Source organism: Anopheles marshallii, chromosome X (assembly GCF_943734725.1).
Source record: "Anopheles marshallii chromosome X, idAnoMarsDA_429_01, whole genome shotgun sequence".
Lineage (NCBI taxonomy): Eukaryota > Metazoa > Arthropoda > Insecta > Diptera > Culicidae > Anopheles > Anopheles marshallii.
The window spans coordinates 5,644,803-5,664,162 of NC_071325.1; the positions used below are offsets into that span (position 1 = coordinate 5,644,803).

General features: G+C 48.7%; 1 protein-coding gene across 1 annotated transcript; it reads right to left on the bottom strand.

The window, feature by feature from the left end:
• Positions 1 to 549: 549 nt before the first annotated feature.
• LOC128712240 (uncharacterized) lies at positions 550 to 13,319 on the bottom strand. Its single transcript, XM_053807139.1, has 5 exons — positions 13,262 to 13,319; positions 7,827 to 8,041; positions 7,076 to 7,759; positions 1,389 to 1,527; positions 550 to 791 (listed from the first exon to the last, which is right to left on the bottom strand). The coding sequence occupies exons 1-5, from the start codon at positions 13,317 to 13,319 to the stop codon at positions 550 to 552; spliced, it is 1,338 nt and encodes a 445-aa protein (XP_053663114.1).
• Positions 13,320 to 19,360: the final 6,041 nt, after the last annotated feature.

A 19,360-nucleotide genomic window follows, 5' to 3' on the forward strand; every position in this document is an offset into this window, starting at 1 on the left:
AGCGTCTTCCTTGGCAAACAAGCCTCGCCTTGCCTTGCTTGCCCCGATCTTCCCGCACTCGTTTCACTCGCTGCGCTTTTATCCTCTCGCCTGGGTGTGCATTTGGTGTGTCACATGACATTCGGGGCGGGATTAGGGTAACGATTCAGCTAGACAAGAATTGGGCATCACTGTTCACTTCGCCGTGGGGGTTTTTGGGCCATTGCGGCGAGGCTGGGAAAGCAGCTGGGCAGAACCGTTCGGGAGCTGGTACACTACACACTAGCTAACACGGTAGCATTATACACTGTTGCACGACCAAGCCCTACCGTTTTGGGGTGCGAATAAATTCGTTCAGCAATTCGTTGGCAAACTTTGGCATGATTTCTGGCCTTTTTCTTCTGATGAGCAAAGGATCTCTGGAACGGGATGGGAGAGGGTGGATGGAGCGGGGTGGGGGCGGCGGGTGGAATGGTAATGATGAAAGCATAAACGTCAACACCGGGACGTACGGGCATGCAAAGAGCACGCTACTTCAGTGTCTACGGAGAAGTCAAGTGACGAACTGCCCTAAAAGAACCACAGTGTGCTGAACCAGCCAACGCCCATCAGCAGTGCGTACGAGACGATGCGACCGATCGGGTCCAATCCGTGCCGCTGTCCAGTGTCCACAACCGCTATCGAGTCACCGTGCACCGTCTTCGTGTTGAGTGGTAGCGTGCCAAACAGCCATTCACCGGCAGCGCCGACTAATCGCACCAATGTCCCTGGTTGAAACGCCACCAGCGTACGTGAGGAAGCCGAAGATGATGCTATCGGGAGGAGAGCAGATGAGAGAGAAAAACGTAGAGCGAAGCAAACATATTAGACGTTATTGAATTCTGTTTGGCGAAAAAAACTAAAATCACCCGGCGCAAGTTGGGTTTTGCCAAATTGGCAGATTTTGGCAAAAAGAAACACTCGCAATGCTAATGAGATAACCGGTGGACATTGATGAGACTCATAAGCATCCGGGGTCGGGTTACACAGTGCACCTGATGCCTGCACTGGACCACCCGAACGAACCGGCCCTGGCACAATCCATCCCAAAATCCATGGCACACCATCCATTAGCCGCCCGCTGCTCGTGCGCCCGAACGGTAGGCACAACGCATCGCATCACAATCTTCCGCTTCGCCCGGTGTGATGCGATGTGTGTTGCGGTCGCTTCGCTGCTAGCTTCAGGTGGGAATTCGTCAGCTGAGAAACCTGGCATCCTGTTTCAAATCGAATCGAACGGCAACCCAAGCTCAAAAGCCCTCCACACGCAAACACACAGACCACGTGTTATTGCAGGGCGCAAAAGGATAATAATAACATCCTCGATGATGGATGATGGAAACTGGCAACCCCGGCACCACCCAGCTTACCTTCGTCCTTGTCGCTCATGAAGGAAAAGTGTACACCATTATCGCTGTTGGAAAGCACGCGCACCTGGGGATAGTTCTCGTCCGCCATCGCCACCGTCGACTGCCGGTACAGGTCGAAGATATGGGCAGCACACTCCACCTAAAATAATCATGCAAACACACACACGCACAAACACGCAAAGAGAAACAAAACAAACACGTTAGTATGGATGGTGTGATGTACGGTACACTTTAAACAGCGTCTTGCAGGGAATGTTTTGAATGTTGCCGGATGGATGCAACGTTGCCCAGCTTAAGCCTCATGGTACAATGGTGCTTAGTGGTGCGGCCCGGTATAAGTGCCACCAATTATCGATATATCGATGGGCTTATTGCTCTCCTGTGTGCGCTTCCATCGTACCCGGTGTTAGCCGGAAGGCGTGATTAGCAATCCATCAAATCAATAATGCACGTTCGATACACACGCGCCCCATGCACGTCCTGCGTTGAAGGTGTTATAAACTGTTCACCTTAGCAATGGAGTAAAGTGGCACTTTAGTGCGAGGGATAACTACTTCTAACCACAGCAAGCGGTTAGAATTCTCATCTTCATTTCAATCCAATAATTAAAATATGATATTTGCCTACATCCAGGCGCTTTTAAATTAAAACAGCAAACTGGCACACTTCAAGCGCCCCTAAATGTATGCAAGCCCCTAATAACCCTAATAATGTTGTCAATTCTAATTCTTACATCGTGATATCTGCATTTTGATGCCTTTTAAAAATGATAATGAAAGTATCACACAGACAACTAATAAAGCGCCTAAATGTATGCTACTCTTCACACAATTTGGTTAGTTAAGCGGACACATTTATCATACATGTTGATAGTTGCTATTTATTCACTGTTAGCATGTCCGATGAGCGAAAAATTAGTTATCGATCCATTTCCAACCGGGTTTGAAAAATATATCTTTTTTTTTATGTTTCCTCAAACAAGCAATAAACTATCATCCCTATTTCACCGCAACGGGAACAAAATTTAATCTCGCAGCTGCAGCGGTTCAGCCTGCCCAATACAGTGCGTGCATACGGCGTCGAAACAGAGCTTTGCCGCTTGCATATGGCTTGTAATAAATTCAAACCCAAATCCTACCCATTCGGTTTTTGACAGAAAATCGAATACCGACCTTCATCGGCAGCGAGATGGTTACATACAGCCCCGGGCTTCTTTTGTATCTTGTCGGAAGCGGATCGGGCAAAGCAACCGAATGATGGCCAACAAAAAACCTACCATCAACAACAACATCACCGCTAAGTGTGCTGAAACTTTCACCCCCGCAGGGGTGCCATGGCACGAGGAAAGAGTCAATGAAAGTGTGCCGAACGAAACTGGCAGCCTCGCGGCTCGTCATCTGCTATACAATTGACAGTAATTTCCGGTGGTGCTTCAGCACACGGAACCACCGTATCGAACCGATGCAAAATCTACTCGCTGCCGAAAAATTCAAATCACACCCAGTCCCATCCACCGCTCCATTCGTCGGTACGGCAACGGGGTTTTGTATCAACCTTTTCGCGAAAAAGAAGCTTCCGTCCGGCGGGCTTTATTATCAAAACGTCACTTGTCGTTTCCCGATGTTCACCATGCTCGACTTTTTGCTAACTTTTTCCACCATTTCCTTATCGCTTGCACACGCTCTCTGTCTCTCTCTCTCTCTCTCTCTCTCTCTCTCTCACTCTATCTAACTCTCACTCTTTCTCTCTCCCTTATTCTCCATTGCAGTTTTGTGCTGCGGTGAACCTTTTTCCGGCGGTGCGACAAAAGCAATGCGGTGTGCATGTATGCAGGCGGCATTGAAGGGACAAAAAAGCTTTTCCGTGTTCCCGGCACTACCCAACTTCACCGGTTTCAATAACAAAACCCGCCACGAATTGCGATGCTTTGTGTGTAAAAACGGAATCGATCAAAATGTGTGACCTACAGCGGCCACCACCACCACTGCGCACCCGTTTGCTTCGCCTATTTATTTTTTCCACCGTTAGCCTTACCGTGACCGCACGATGGCATTCAGCGCCTGCATCTCTGCAACGCGCTCGGGGCTTCCGAGCACACGGACTTGTTGATGGAAGAAGCGTTCTTGCTCGACCAATCACCCACACCTCCACTACTCCCTTCTCCCTCCATCCTCCCACTCCCCCTCCCCCTCGCTTTTTTACCCGTCACCTCTCCCCCCGTCTCCTCCATCACCTCTGCTTCCTCTTTCCATTTATACACGACGATGCAGCAATGCTTCGACATGCTTGTTTTTCGTCCCACTTGCTTCCACCTTCTACCCCTCACCTTTCCACACCACTCCCCATTCACCGGAGACGTGCACCTGCATAAAGCCAGATCTCGTCGACAGCACGATTCCCATGCTCACTCATCCGCCCCCAACACACAACCCCCCACGCAAACCTTCATTTATTGTTATTTTTGCCCTTTGTTAGCCCTCCCGCGTCTAGCAATTGCCCCCCGTTCTCCGGATCTCCTCCACCTCCTCGTAGTTCTTGTTTACTAGTCACATCTTCCCGCCGCACCAGACATGGAACTGGCACGACAATGAATGGTATTGCGGGCCGGCTGCACACGGCTTAGGCCGGGTAGCAAAATCCATCCCGAAGCCACACGCCGGAAAACTCGGAAAACTCGGGATTGGAAACTTTTATTCTGTACTATTCCACCTTCATACCACCGCGCAGTGCCACCGTCTATCCAAATCGAAAACTCGAAACAATTCTGATTGATCGAACCGCCACCGCTTCGGTTCCTCACCGCACACCGGTTGGTGTGCGCCTGGCCGGGTAGGCAATGCCGCACCGCACCGGCTGTATAAAGCTGGGTAACGCACAGTGTCGATCGGGCGAAACAGCGAAACAAACACACAAACACACACAGACAAATCCATCGGTACGCATTTTGCTGAATGATTTTCAAATAAAATTCCAATAATTCATTTCCTGTTGATCAACCACACGGCACAGAAGGAACCGTTGGACCAAAAAGGGGGAAACAGTGGAGTTTCTTTCGGTTTTTTTTTTGTTTTGTTGTTTCTTCCCCCGTACACATTCCGTAGTCCTCCATATCTATATGGTCAGGCCGTGGCCGCAGGATAAAAAGCAAACAGTAGGAACAGTTTTGTGAAAATGTTTGCAACTCGCTTCGGTGCACATTTATAGAAATAAATTTTCATCCTCCCAACCTCCCTCCCCCCCCCACTTCCATGCCTCTTTTCACACCCGTTCCCCGTGCCGCATAGCAGGAAAGACCCCTTGGAACAAACAAGGTAGAAGAATGCCAATAAAAGCGAGAAAAGAAAAAAAATATGGCACCACGGGAAAACTAGCCGTGGAAAACCTTAGCACAGGTGGGCTGGAAAGGAAAGCAGTGTTTCGTTTTTTTTTTTTTGTGTTTGCTCTCCTTTTGGTTTGATACAGAGCCGTACCACCACCATCAGTGGTCCGACCCCGGCTGCTTCCATCACTTCCGGGACCGTTTCACGCACACGGATCTAACTTTATTCGCTTTTCGCCTCCCGTGTATTGCTTTTTTTTTGTTTCCTCCGCCATTTTTCTTCTTCTTCTAGTTCAAAATTTTATCCCTACTTTCTCGCCATGTTTATGCTCGCTTTTCCAATCAAAGAAAACATACCTCTCACACTGCCAACCCCAATGGCAAAAGGAAGGGAAGCGGGGAGGGGGAACTAGACGGGGGGAGGTAGGAAACGCTTTCGGCTCATAAATCATTCATGCGTCCGATGTTGCTTGAGTGCGCTTATTCCTCTTCGCATTGCTGCGCTGCGCGAATTTTTCCTTCCCGTTCCTGTTTTCAGTTTTTAGAACGAAGTATTTTATGTTTCCCTTTCTTCGCTTTGTTTTGTTTCGGTTTTTATTTTGTGATTTAATTTACTTTTCGAGCTAGTGCTCCTGCTTTATTGCACTACACTACTCCGGTAATGTGTTCAAACACACATTAGCACATCACCCACGTGACATTATTTTCGTTTTGTTCACTTTGCAGATTAGCGAAACGTCGACAGCATCCGAATATAGTAATTTTGTCTCGCGGAATTGCATACCTTCTAGCGCTCACGTCGCTAGAAGCAACGCTGTCAGATCAGAGCAAACGCGCCTAAAGTTATACGATGCGCATCGCACAACGAATAGAAAAAAAGCAGTACTAAACGCTCTTACTAACCTTGTCAACAGCTTGTTTATCGCCTTTTTTCGCATTGGCTGTCGCCTGTGGAACCGTTCCCACCATTCACCAGCACGCCGTGGCGTTCTTTCGCAGCGCAGCGGTGTCATCTGGCCGTCCGTCCGGGCACCGCGAAATCACGAACGTGCTAAACATGATAATTTTAGCCGGAAACCCACGGAAAGGGGCCGCGTAACACCACGCCACGGCGGAAAGTTAGTGATGAAATTAATGCATTTAATTTTCGGATAACAAGACATCAATCAGCCACCGGGACACCGGGAACGCTCGTGACCGTGGGCGGGCCTTTAAGCGTGCCCGTGGCACGAGCGAGACAAACCAGTGTACCGGAGTGGCCCGATAAACGCGACGAGCATAAAACCAGGGCTCGGCCATACGGCTCACACCCCAAAAACGGAACGCGTCCATCAGTGGAGGCGGCGGCCAGTAAATAAAACATTTCGCTTTAATCAAGAAAATATCCCGGCGCACGAAGCGCACCGGTTAGGGATGCGAACGGCAGAATGTTTAGTTTTTCGATGAAAAATATCCAATTAGTGAATGCGAAAACATCCAATTAGCCAGAGAGGGAGAAAAAGATAAATCGAACGCCTAACTTCATACCTAGCATACATTTAGGCGCCGTCGCTTAAGAAGAACGTTTTATGCTTGTTTAGTGTGCTCCTCTTTTTTGTTTGACTTACTTCAGTGCATGCGTGAGAGACTTTCCGGCTGGAAAGTTTTGGCCGTTTACAAGCGTTTTTGCTAATTCAAATTCAACAAGCAGTGTCCCCAAATATGTCACCAGCAGGCCGTCTTCGGCCTCGGCAGTACTGCGCCCTTTTAGTACTGCGTTTATACTTCGAGATCGACCACCTGCCTTTGCAATGCTGATGAGCAATTCGAGCAGGCTAATGAATGCCCTAGGGCAGCAACAAGAGCAAACAAAACCGGAAGACGCTCAACTTTGCTTACGGCACGTGTATCAATTATTTATCCACTGCCTTAAGAAACTATTTATCCCGTGCCTGCCACAACCCACGGTTGTTGAAATCAGTTTGAAGTAGCAATTTTTATAAAGCAACGCTTAAATCTTGAACCATGTACACAAGCATCCGCTTCCGTTTTGTGCAAAACCACCATCGGCGACGACGATGATACTGGCGCAACGCGAAAAAAAAAAATCCGGAGTAAATAATGATGATCCCCAGAAGAAGGGGGACGGGGAGGTGGGAATAACAAACGGAAGGCGTCTTGGGAAAAAAAAAGCTTGCACCGGAACCTACCAAGAACAGAGACACGAAGAATAAGTATAAAAACAAACGAAAAGAAAACAACAGCAACAACAAAAAATCCGAAGCATCACAAAATTCCCACTTCCGGTTGCGCGAGGCCCACTGAAAAGAATAGCTCCCGGAAAATACCTCACCATTCCTGCCCCCTTCCCCACTCTTCCCCCTCTTACCTTGAGCTTGCCGTTGCGGAAGTGTCCGTGCTCGAGCAGCAACTTCAACCGGGACACGGAGAGCTCGTACCGACTGTTGGCGGCGCCTTTCCGGTGCTCACCGGATGTACTGCTGTTGGCCGTCGGTTCCTGGGTGGTGCTAACGGCCGCTGGCGGTGGCCGGTTGATGGGGGACGTGCCCGGACCCGCGCCAGTGCGCACCGTGCCCTCCTCCAGATCGTTTTCGTGCGACTCCAGCTCGGAGATCGTCGGACCGGTCGGTGCGTGCTGTGGCAAGGAAGACTTGGCTGATTGTTTTTTCCTACTGCTACGGTTGCTAGGTTTGCTACTGCTGGCGATGCTGGCGGTACCGGACAGGGCCCAGGGTTGGGTCGCATACTCCAACCGTGAGGGTAGCTGCAGCGGTTGCCGGAGCGGCAGATCGTTCACGTACCATTCCAGCTTCGGTGCCGGCAGGGACGGTCCGGCACGGCATTCAACCTCCAGGAATTCCTCCGCACCGTAGTACGACTTCATGTCTACGATCAGAGGCTCACCGGTCGGCAGATCGACCACGTTCATCGAGCGCGTGGCTATCTTCGTGTGGAAGGATGGTGCCGCCTCCGTTATCTCGCAGCTGTACTTGCCACTGCTCTGCGGCTCCACGTTCACCAGCACCAGATGGCTCGCATTCGAAAGATTCACCTATCGGAGGAGAGAGCGCACATCTTTACGTACTGGAACACATCGCATCTGTACTGAAGATACTTACATTTACACTGATGCCCGCCTTTGGGAAGATTTTAATCGACGGTATCTCTTTGGAGGTGTAGCGAAAAAACTCGTGCTTGCCTTTGTACCACTTGACCGAGTAGAGGTCCTCGTCCGGCAGATCGCACTCGCAGATAAGCGTTGCACTCGTGCCGACCAGTACCGCCACCGGTACCTGTATGTGTACACTCTCCAGCCCGAGCACGCTGTGAGACACTGTGTGGAAGAGACAAAAGTAGTATAAAGAGAGAGTGCGAGATAGACAGAGAGAGAGCGATAAGAACAGAGGAATGAAATAGTGGCAAAATGGACACGATTAGTATCTTAGCTATCTCCCGCTAACCTCACCCATACTGCTACGCAGTCAGGCAGCTCGATTACGATTTAACTGGGTTTTGCGGGCTTAAACAAGAACCTTATTTGATTAGCATAAACAATGGGCCCAAGCTATTCCTTGGTGCAAACGATTCGGACCGTACGGGCCGAACACCCCACACCCCAAACCCAGCCGTCACTGTGCACAGAACCCGGGATTTCCCGAACCGATCTTAGCCTCCCGGGAGCCTCCCACACTGCGAAATATTTGAACTCTGCTCTCTGTGTGCGCTACGCTACCGGGCGGCGGCGAAACGTAGCCTTTTCGTACATCTTCATTGTTAAATATTAACCAATGCCACCACCGCACCGAACGGCAGACAAATTTTACCGCCCGGCGTTTTACCAACACCCGGAAACCACTTCTGATAATCTAATTCTCTCTCCGCACACACCACCACCACCACGCAGCAGTTGGTGGTGTACACGTACGGGAGGAGACCCATTTTTAATCAATAACGAAACAGCTACCGTACGTTATCGCCTATGAGTTGCAATTTTCTACCACTCACGCCTATTGTCCGCCCGGATGTGTTGGTACGGTTTGTGGGTGTGCTGGAAAGTATTGGTGTAAACATTCCCCGCCTGGTAGCGTTACAAACTTTGCTAATGTTTTCATTAGTTGTTGTGCCATTTTATACCACTTAGTTCGGCAAGCACAACCATCGTACGGTGACGGTAAACGTGTCGTCACTTATTGAATATATTAAAAGTTTCGAAGCGTTATGTGTGTCGGTTGGAATGTGATTGGGGCCGCGCCTAAAGTTAGGCACGAGCTTTAAACGTTATACCCCTGAATGTATACTATTTCGCAACTCAAAGGAGAATTTTTTTAGCATTGCAAAAACAGACTGCAGCTAAGCTGAATTAATATAACAATAAAACTGTTTGAAATCAACTGGTACTTTAATATTTCAAATAGAAATAACACCAAAGCACGTTGGATATGCTCATACTTTCCGATACACCCACTATTCTATCTCTGCATCGGTTTCAGCTAACAGACAACATCTGGCAGACCGCCTAGAGCACCATCAAGCGCCATGACCGGAAAGATTTCCTAACTCCAGCATAATCCCAACACAACATTATGGTGCAGTTCGCGGGGACGAGGTTTGGTCTGCGGACGACACCCGCAAGCATTCTATTAAGCTCTGTGAGCCCACCAAAACCCACCGCACCACGGAACGGCTCTCACGCGCCGGAATGAGATGAGAAATAATCCCGACAAAATCAATCATCCTCCAGAAAAGCATAGCGCACGGGACATCCCTGCCTGCCGGGGGATCCATTTTGGGTTCATTAAAACGAGTGCACGGGCCCGGTGCTGCAAAACGGTTACATCATCACGCGCACGTTGATTGTTAATTACGTTACAATTAATTTTAATATAAGCCTCCGGAATCGGGTCCGAGCCGAGGGGACCAGATCAAACCGCCCGGTGGAGCTGGCGAATATCCATCATTAGCACCGGTACAGAGCGGCCCAAGAATGTGGAGATGGTTGATGGATGCCGAATTGAAGCGAATGTCTGAGGTGCTGGAAGAATGGTGATGGGATGTTTCCGATATTCTACGCCGCATCCGGAGAGCGATAGGAGATGGAAGAAATGTACAGTACGGCGCAGTACACCTGCCAACATCCCGTAGCTCCCAATAGTCTAATAAGCCTCATTAGCGTACTCGCCACCGTACGGTTGCACTCGTCCGAGGTAAATCGAGTACGCGTTCAAGTGACTAGTGCGCTCTACCGCCACTTCAGCCAAGTACGTACGAACTGCCCGGCAGTCATCCGGCAATTCACACGCTCGCGGGCTGTTCGGGCTGTCTGTCGGCAACCCGGTGGAGTAGTTTTCTTTCTGGCCACTATTTCCCGCGAAGCGCCCTCGAGTGAAGATGGCTCCCGCATCTCACGACCCCGACTCCCCCCGCCCATCCCGCTCAAGAAGCTGGTGGGAGTGAACCACCGACACTGCTTCGTTCCCGACCGCTAAATATGTCGCCCCGCGTGGCACGGTGCATGTTGTGCATGCCGAACGAGGTGTACATTGCCGCTAACGACGTCGAAACGATGATAGGCATGTAGCATCAACACCTCGCACGGTGTAAAAACCGGTGGAAACCCCGCCACGCTGGGGGAAGTTTGTGCGCGTTCTTTTATTCTCGCACTGTACCACCCCACGCCCGCCCAGACGGTGGCTGGTGGGAAAATAATACTCGCAATGACAGCTTCTTGCCGGCAGCCACAACGGCTGCACGGCTAACGAGGCTTCACCCGTACGTCCGCGTCCGATCGGGAGTTCGGTTTTTGGCGTGGTTGTCTTTCTAGCCCCGGGTTTCGGAAAACCTCGCGCACGGCCACAGTGGCGGAAAGCGCGCGGGAACGCAGAATGTTAATTCGGTATATTATTACAATATTTTCCCTCCCCCGTCCGTGTTCGCAACCGGCACGAGACTTTCGTTGCAGATTGCTGCCTTGTTTTTTAGCACAACTGTGTATCTTCCCTCATGCCGGGGTATCTTCCGTCGTTGGCACTCACTACCCGTCAGCAAACTGTCGAAATGGTATGGGCAAATGCAAACAACGCGGCCATATTCGTACCATTACGTACAGGCAGCTTACACGGCAAATACGGCCGACTCAGCATGGGAACATTCTACCATCGCACGGCGCACACTGTTTGGGAAGCAAATACGGACCCAAACCGGCAACAACAACATCGGGAAGTAAAACAGCAAAAAAAAAACCACACACACACTCGGATGAAGAACACGTACTGCTGCCGGGCTGACTGTGCTCGTACCGGTTGCTCCGTGTGGTTTTTTTCTTTCTTTCGGAACGACCTGATTGCACCACTCGTGCCGCCGTGGTGGGTGAAGTGGGCGTCATGAGTCAAACTTTTTTTTTTACTCCGCCTGGTGAGTTATATTACTATTGAAGCTTGTGCAGGGAGATGTTATTCAATTACGATCTAATTACTGTGTTTTAGATTCGCTTTCCTGCTGTACCGTGCCGAAAATAACCCGGCAGTGTTGAGCTTCAAAACTTGCGAAACAAGCGTGCGGTGTACATGTACGAATTTGAATATCAGAGGGAGTTGAAATTGGCGCGCAACGTGCTTAAAGTTGACTTTCGTGGGGAGATCTTTAATGTCTAACTTTGTACTAAAAAATCCAATTCTGAACAAATTTTCCAAGCAATTACTCTACTATTAAAAGCGTTGCATTAATAGCATTAAAGAGATCAGATCGTCACAATAATGAGTGGTTCCGCTCCTTTTAATCAATTTATATGTTTAGCTTAATATTAGCAATTAATTCGTCAAGAGCTTACGAAGCTCATTTGCAGATAACTCCTATTGACAGCTATATCTCATCGAACCTAGCAGTACCTAAGCCTATATAAATCATTCTCACACAAATAGTGGCGAAGGAGCTAAATTAAGGACTTTTAATCCATCCTACAACTGTCACCCTCCTCACACTCCTGCCACGGGGTGTGATTTACTCGGGAAAGTCTATTGTAAGGAAAAGCCCTCAAGAGCCTCCTGATAAAACGGCCACAAAAACAAAGTTAAAACAGAGAAGCGATCTGAATAAAATTAACAAAACACTACAGGATTGCAATGTTCTTTTTCAAAATTGTTCTTTATTCGTCGAATAATGTCTTGAAAACTCTGACCATCCTAGTACCTTCAGGCGGTCTAAGCCGAGTGCAATTAATTAATTGTTTCCAGGATAAATCCAACAGGCATCTAACCTCACTGTATGATTGATACGAGCACAGACACCTTCACAAACCCTCACCACTGTGTTAATGCGGAAAAAGCAATCCAATATTACAACTATCCCTGGCTTGATCTCAGTTTAATCTCACACATCATCTAAATTGTAGTATAAGCGCCTAAAGCTATGCAAATAGAGCACAACTATTTAAAGTAAGTGAAGATTTGTAGCATACTGGGATAATTTTAAGCAAGGAAGCTGGTAGATGTCACTCACACGTCAGCATCGGTACAACCGGAGCATTTCCCTGTAACACTGACTCACTGCTGACTACAAGGTAAAAGTCAATTCTAATAAGCCAGCACCAAACAGAGCACTCCTATCAGATCGTCACACCAAGAAGAAATTGCGTTAAAACCTGAGACGAAATAGGAAATCACACAAAGAACAGTAAGGCATTTCATACAGCCCAGAAATTCCACTCCTGTGCAAAGAGTTTCGCGACATATATCCTTCTGTGCAATTTCCAAAAGCAACACCAAAGCTCAGGAACTCTTCGAATATAAAAAAAAGAAGAAATATCAAATTCAAAATCACCAGTCACAGCAAATAAGACCGCACACCGCACCAGTCAATCACACACCACCGTAATGAATAGCCATTTCGATTCGTATCATTGTCGGGCGAAACTATTGTTTCCATACTGCAGGGATGGAGTGAAAAGCAAAACTTCGCCCAGCACGGACCTCGTCGCAAACCGGACATCGGGGGTAATGTACACCGGGGCAGCAGCTCGTACACATTGATCTTTACCAGCACGAACACTCAGCGGTGCTGGGAATCGTGCAGAGCAAGTTAAACTCCGGCAAAACTTCACATTCCGAAAGTTCGTGCCGGCGTACCTTTCGGCAGCAGCAACATCATTCCGAAACAAAACACAACCAGCAGAAGAGCAAAAAAAAACAAAACAAAAGGCAGCTCTGATGCACTCGCAATCGAAAAGTGACAGTCGGGTGTTTCGAGAATTTTCGCCTTCTTCAGACGATGGTGGAAGATCCCGGTACCCAAACGGTCCCCGAATCGAGTCCGAAAACGATGGCCTAATAAATCGAGAACGATGTGCAATGTGCAGCACAAAAAAACGCATCGGAACAAGCAACGAGCAGAAGGGAGAGAGAGCGAAGAAAAAAAACCATCCGATGCAACCCGATTTGCGTCAGTCATATCTGTGTTTGGCGTGGTATTGCAGAAGCAAAATCGTACATCCCTTCCAGCACAAGAAAAAAAAAGCTCCCTCACGAGTGGGACCATTTGCTGGCCACCATCCAGCACTTACCTTTCATTGCCAGCAGCTGTATAAGGCAGAGGACGATTTTAAACCGAGCGCATAACATTTTCACTTCTGCTCACGTCGCGCCGTGTGTCCGTTGTAATAGGTATGCGCTCACAGCACGGAATATGATGGGTTTTGTTGTTGTTATTGCTAGATCGTTTCTACCGCTACTGGTGTCCACGTGCCTTAGTTTCAATCACTTGCCACCAGTGTGCCTGGGACGGTGTTTCGGCACCAACTTCACAGCGGCGCACCACTTAATGCATGTTCACTGTAGATGGTCTGGTCCGGCGCTAGTGCTCTTTTTGCCTGTCCGTTTCGTTGCTTCGTGATCGACGCGCTGACCCTTGCCGAGTCGCCCGTCCCGGGCATGGTGTGCGTTCTCCGGGTGCGGCTGCTACGTGCCGGTCCCTAGCAGCACGAACCGTCGCAAACTGTTTCCGCTTTTTGGTGCGAGTTCCGGTGCGAGAACACAACGCCCGAATTGCTGCAAACCCGCCCGACAGAATGCCCTAATGTACGGAACACCAACCACACACACACACACTAAAGCGCTCGGGGTCGCAGGCGAAGGGTAAATATTTGTTCTTGTCCTCTAGATGATAGAAACACTTTCACCACCGCTACCACCACCATCACCATGCGCTGATTTTCCAACCCCGTGCCTGATGGGGCAATGGGGCGTGTGGGGTGGCACTCATTGCCACCATCCGGTTGCACATCTACATACAGGACGTCCCGGTTCTCGGACACTACGGGAAACGCTCGCCCGAGCGCAAGCCAACGCAACGACTCAACAGTTTACCACCGATTTTCCGAAACCGAACCATACCGTGTACCTACACAGTACACATGTTTGTGGTGGTGTATCTGTGTGGGAGAGATTTTTGTTGCTTTTTTTGGTTCTGTGTGTGTGTGTGCTTTTCCTGGTCTGTTTTTTTTTTTGTTAACACTTCAGTTTGTCGTCCAATTTTGCGAGCTCGGAGAAACAGCTTCACGACTGCCCTTTCCGGAGCGGAGGTCATAACAGACCGGACGGTCGACCCTAGCCGATGCAGGCCGGTACCAGGCGTTGTCCACCGTACGCCAAGCTTTGATCCTGCAAAAGTAGAACACAAACAGTAGCCGAGGGGCGTATGTAAGTAACGTACAGTGCCGACTGCTTTACCGGGGCACTCATCATGCACCGACACCTTCATCTGGGCTGGTTATGAATAAAATCAAAGGCTTTATAAATAATGAATCCCATGAATCACTCGTCGCACTCTCTTTCCGAAACACACACAAACACACACTGTTGTACACTAACGGAAGGTGGTTGTACATCGATGTGATTGTGCATATTGATTTTTTGCTACAAATCGGGGTGAAAAACCTTACCCTGTGTGAGGGAGAACCGCACACTGGTGGGTAAAAATTAAAAGTTCACTTCTAAAATTACTTGCCTGGTGGACCTATCTCTTCCACTAATAATAACCTCCCCCCCCCCCTCCCCCCCCTTCTCCTCCTCTTCAATTCCACCCCTAAAAAAATGACATCCCTTGTGATTCGTGACCCTTACTCGATACCCTTGCTTGGGAACGGCGTGATGGAGAAGCGCTTAACTTAAACGCCAGACAAAACCCGGGGAAGAACTCATCCAGCACGCCAGTTGCGCCCCAAAATCGGCCAACGGACTGTAAACAAAAAAAACGGAACACATCCCGGCTTTGGGTTGTGTTTTGCCCAGCAGCTGGCATGAATAATGAATTGCGCCAGTGTTGGGAGAGAACAACAAAAAAACACACTCACACACACCCGAAACCCCACACCCACAACTCTCCCACAAACTGTAGAATCAAATGAAACTCTTGATAATTAATTTGATCTTAATTGAACTACGGCTCGCTGGACGTGCTGGACCGGCGGGACCCGTGCAGTGGTGGCAGGTCGAACTGTGTTTTTATTGGATTGGAGCCAACCGTTTGGCTGTGTTTGGTAGTGGCGTGAGGATAGTTGGGAAGGATGCGTATGGGCGGGGTAAATATGAATGTAAGGTGAGTAAGTGGAGAATAAACATGTGCTAACCAAACAGCAACAACAACAAAAAAATACACACACACACGCAAAACAAAAATGAAACGATTAATTGGCTAGTTGTTGAACCTAACCGAGTCATTGCTGGTGTTCGGCTGTGACCCCTACGTGTGTGTGTCGAAGTGATGTTTTGAGGTTTGTTCTGAATTAAATTGAAGCTGATAGGCTGTAATTAAGTTTCTTTTTTTTTGTGTAGTGACCCCGTACTTACTCGTTACAGTATCTAATTTCAATATTTTAATTAATGTAAACAAAGGTGTCGTATACGAGTTGCACGCTGCGATAGTGTGCTGTCGAAACTATAACGAGTGATCAAGGGTCGGGACTCTAGTTGCTCCTAGATGTCGCTTTTGGCACGAAGAATTACCCGTACGAAGGAGCTTGTCAACAGATTAATCTGCAGTGACGAGTCATTCGAAGAGTTGACGCATCTCAAAATATGCTTGAATGTCTGACGAATCAAGATCCTCTGAAATGTGAAGAATCTCTGAAGATATTTGAAACTCCAAAGATTCGAGATCCTCCGAAAATTCACGAATCATGAAAAATCTCTTTAGAAAAGTTGAAATATTGCAAATCTCTAAGGGTTCTTGATCTTAGAATTGTTTCACCTTCAGCAATTAAACTTCAATCAACTCTCCAAAACATGCACGAATGTCTGAAGATTCAAGAATCTATGATGACTAACAGACTTCCAAAATTTCGAGATCCTCCGGAAATTCACGAGCCTTGAAAAATCTCTGGCGACTAGCTGAAGCCTCAAGAATCTCTAGAGTTTCTTGATTTTACAGTTGAATTAGCTTCTGCAATTAAACTTTGTGTAAAGATCTTCCAAAAAGTTGGAATAATTATATACTGTTAGACTGAGATTTCGAAGTCCAATTAAGTCGAGGGTAGTAAATCCAAAAATTAACAGATACTCATGAATAATAAAAGCTAATAAGAGTCGCATATCTTTAAAGTAGAGATTCAAAGTCATTCATTTGTTTCCTGTATTCTTTGTGACTGATGAATCATTCTACACTAGATCTGTCGGATAACAGATGTTAAATTTCCAACTCAAGTTCAGTAGAGAACCTCACCGCATTAACACAACAATGCTTATCCTAACCTAATATTTAACAGGTATTACGGGTATTCCAACACACCAGCTTGCAGCAAGACGACAGCAGAACAGTGAGCAGCAGGTATGTGCAGCGAAAACTTTCCACTTGATGTGCAGCTGAACTGTCGTTCAACACGTAAGGCGACGGTGTGTGCGCGGTGTGCTAGAAAGAATCACAACAAATCACTTTTCCCCGCTTGGCGAATGTCTTTTATTGCTGAACCGTACAAAAGGTAGCGAAGACATTCGTTGATTCGTAAGCTGCATTGGACTCTGGCAATAAACTGGTTTGCCTCTCCAAAACCTCCGTAAAAAGAAGCATCTTCAAAACCGAGCGATTGCACTGTCAAGTCTAGCCGAACAGCACCGAACAATTCGAAACGCCCAGGCCGCTACACACGCCAACGATGCTGTGCGCTGTGGTGCGATACAGATCGGCAGACTCGGAGAAGTACAGAAATTACTCAGAATCCCTATTAGTGACCATCGTTAGGTGGCCACCTCTAGCACTGTGCCTTGCGTGGCCATAACAACACACAAGCGCACATTGATACGTTCCGAGAATCATTTGTCCCGTTTCGGTGTCGTTTAGCTTGGTGCTGTTTCCGCGCTGTCCCCGTGTAGGTGTACCGCGTCCGGCGTCTTCGTTGCGTCTGCCACCATCATCCTCATTGCCCGGAGTGATCCAATTAAGTGCTGCAAAGTCCCGCACAGCTTTCCATTAGCTCTAATTTAACAATTTGAGCAGTTTATGCGCTCGCTTAAGCGCAGGTTAAGTGGTGACCGAGTTTCCGGTTCGCCGTCTACGCTTTCGCGTAACGCGAATTTTCCTCCCTGGTTTGCCCTGGCTGACGTCTCCATTTGGGCGATGTTTAGTTTGGACAGCGGACTGGGCCCAAAAGTTGCCGCGGTCCAGGCGGTTTGGGGATTTAATTTGTCCACAGGCCGCTCCGCGCATTCGGTGCGCTCACGCCTTCACCGGTGAGGGGAGAAAAAAAAATGAAGCAATTTGGACGAACGCGAGTCGCCCGGTGGGGGGAGGGGTTTTTTTGCTGTATTTTCATTCTAATGTCACCATGTCGGGGCGCTGTTTTCGCAAATCGGCTGGCTTCCACCCGGGGTTTTGCTGCGACAGTGTGGAAACCAAGTTGCATAAGGCACACGGCCGGGACAGTCGGCACCATTTCTTCGAATCCCTTCGACCCTCATGCATATGCGAACGGAGAAGGGGGGGTGGGGGGTGGGGGGGATGGAAAGAATATTACACACCAGCTGTATTTGCCGAGACTATCCGGGAATACCTCGCATGGTTGCGAATCGCTTTTCGATACGGTATTTGCATTACAACACCACGCGACCGTGTATCCTTTTGCAAGCACCGCACCACGCTGGGCGAGGACATGTGGATGCTTTTTTGCAAAACAAAACCACCCCGCCGTAGAACCCCACGGGCGGGACACACACACACTGCCCGCACGGGTGCGCCCGTGGGAGCCAAGTAGCGGTGCAAAGCAGATGAATTTCCATCGGAATGGCACAGCGAATGCATACATCAGCGAGCAGCTAGCAGTGTGTAGCCAGTATCTTCGCCGTGCCAGGAGTTGGGGGTGGATGGGGCGTACTCGGGCCCGTTTCCCTTCCCATTTTCTTCGCTTTGTTCTATCCTTTTTTGCCAGCATTATACTTTTCTGCCAAGCGCAGCGAGAAAACCAGCATCAGCACCGTCGTCCATTCGGAACGGATGAATAAATAAAAGCGTGCAGGAGACAAAGCCCGGGACCGACTGACAGGCAGCGATACAATTTGCCCTAAGTGAATTATTGATGTGCCCGTACCATCTGAAGTTCGTAAACATGTCGGCAGAGGTCGGTCATCTTCTTGCACTTGCACACCGAACCACACCCCGTACCGCCTACCCAACCCCGCCCTTCCGCTCCCATCGCTTCAGCGGTGCTGGTGGTTCATCTGCATACATGCAGGGGCTAACAAACATGATGACAGTCGCACGAAAAATAGGGAATGGAATCGGTGTCCGGAGACCGGTTCGCCCCCAAAAACCGGTCATCCATCAAATGGACTCGTTTGACAGTTATTGAAATCATTTTGCACAAATCAACAACCCCGCAACGCCCACACACCCCCCCACCCAGCACCGAATCGAAACGTATCGATCGTATCGGCCAGTTTTGCCTTACTGCCGTTTTCGATTTGCTCGAGAGCCCCCCGGGGTCGTCCGCTTCATTTGACAAATATATGGACGGCATCCAGCCGGGCCATGCCGCCCCAGTCACCCACACGCACACACACACACACACCTGCCAACGACGGCATGGGTTTACACTAACCTAGCCTACAAATCAATCATCCACAGACGGTACGGCGGGTACCTGTGCGCGTAGGGTGATGGAGAAGCTTTTCCTGGAGAAATGTGTGTGTGTTTTTTTTTTTTGTTGGACTACACTCCAGAGCTTCCAAATGCCCGAGTGTTTGACTCGAAGTATTTCGCACAAAAGCTTAATAGGAAAATCAATCAATGCCCCGCCTGACGGTAGGCAATCTCAGCTCGACGATAAGCGACCGGCCTCGAATCGAATCGGGTAGACAGTAAATCCGCTAACTAGCAGTCATTTTTATCTCGCCCGTTACTGACAGATCATTTTGTTTGCCCGTCACCTGTCAGCGTGCATTTAATATCTGTTGCATGTTTGCAAAGCAACAGCACGGTGTAAAAATGCCTTTCAATTGAAAGCGTTTTCGTCGAATATGTCTTAACGAGGGTATATTGCGCTGCGCACAGCATAACTTTAGGCGATTGTTTAACACGTAACGCATCGTTGTGAAGTTTGCTACACATCATTGTAAAAAAAAACACAAATCGAATGTGGCCATGCGTGTTGCATAACCTTAGGCGCTTAAACGCA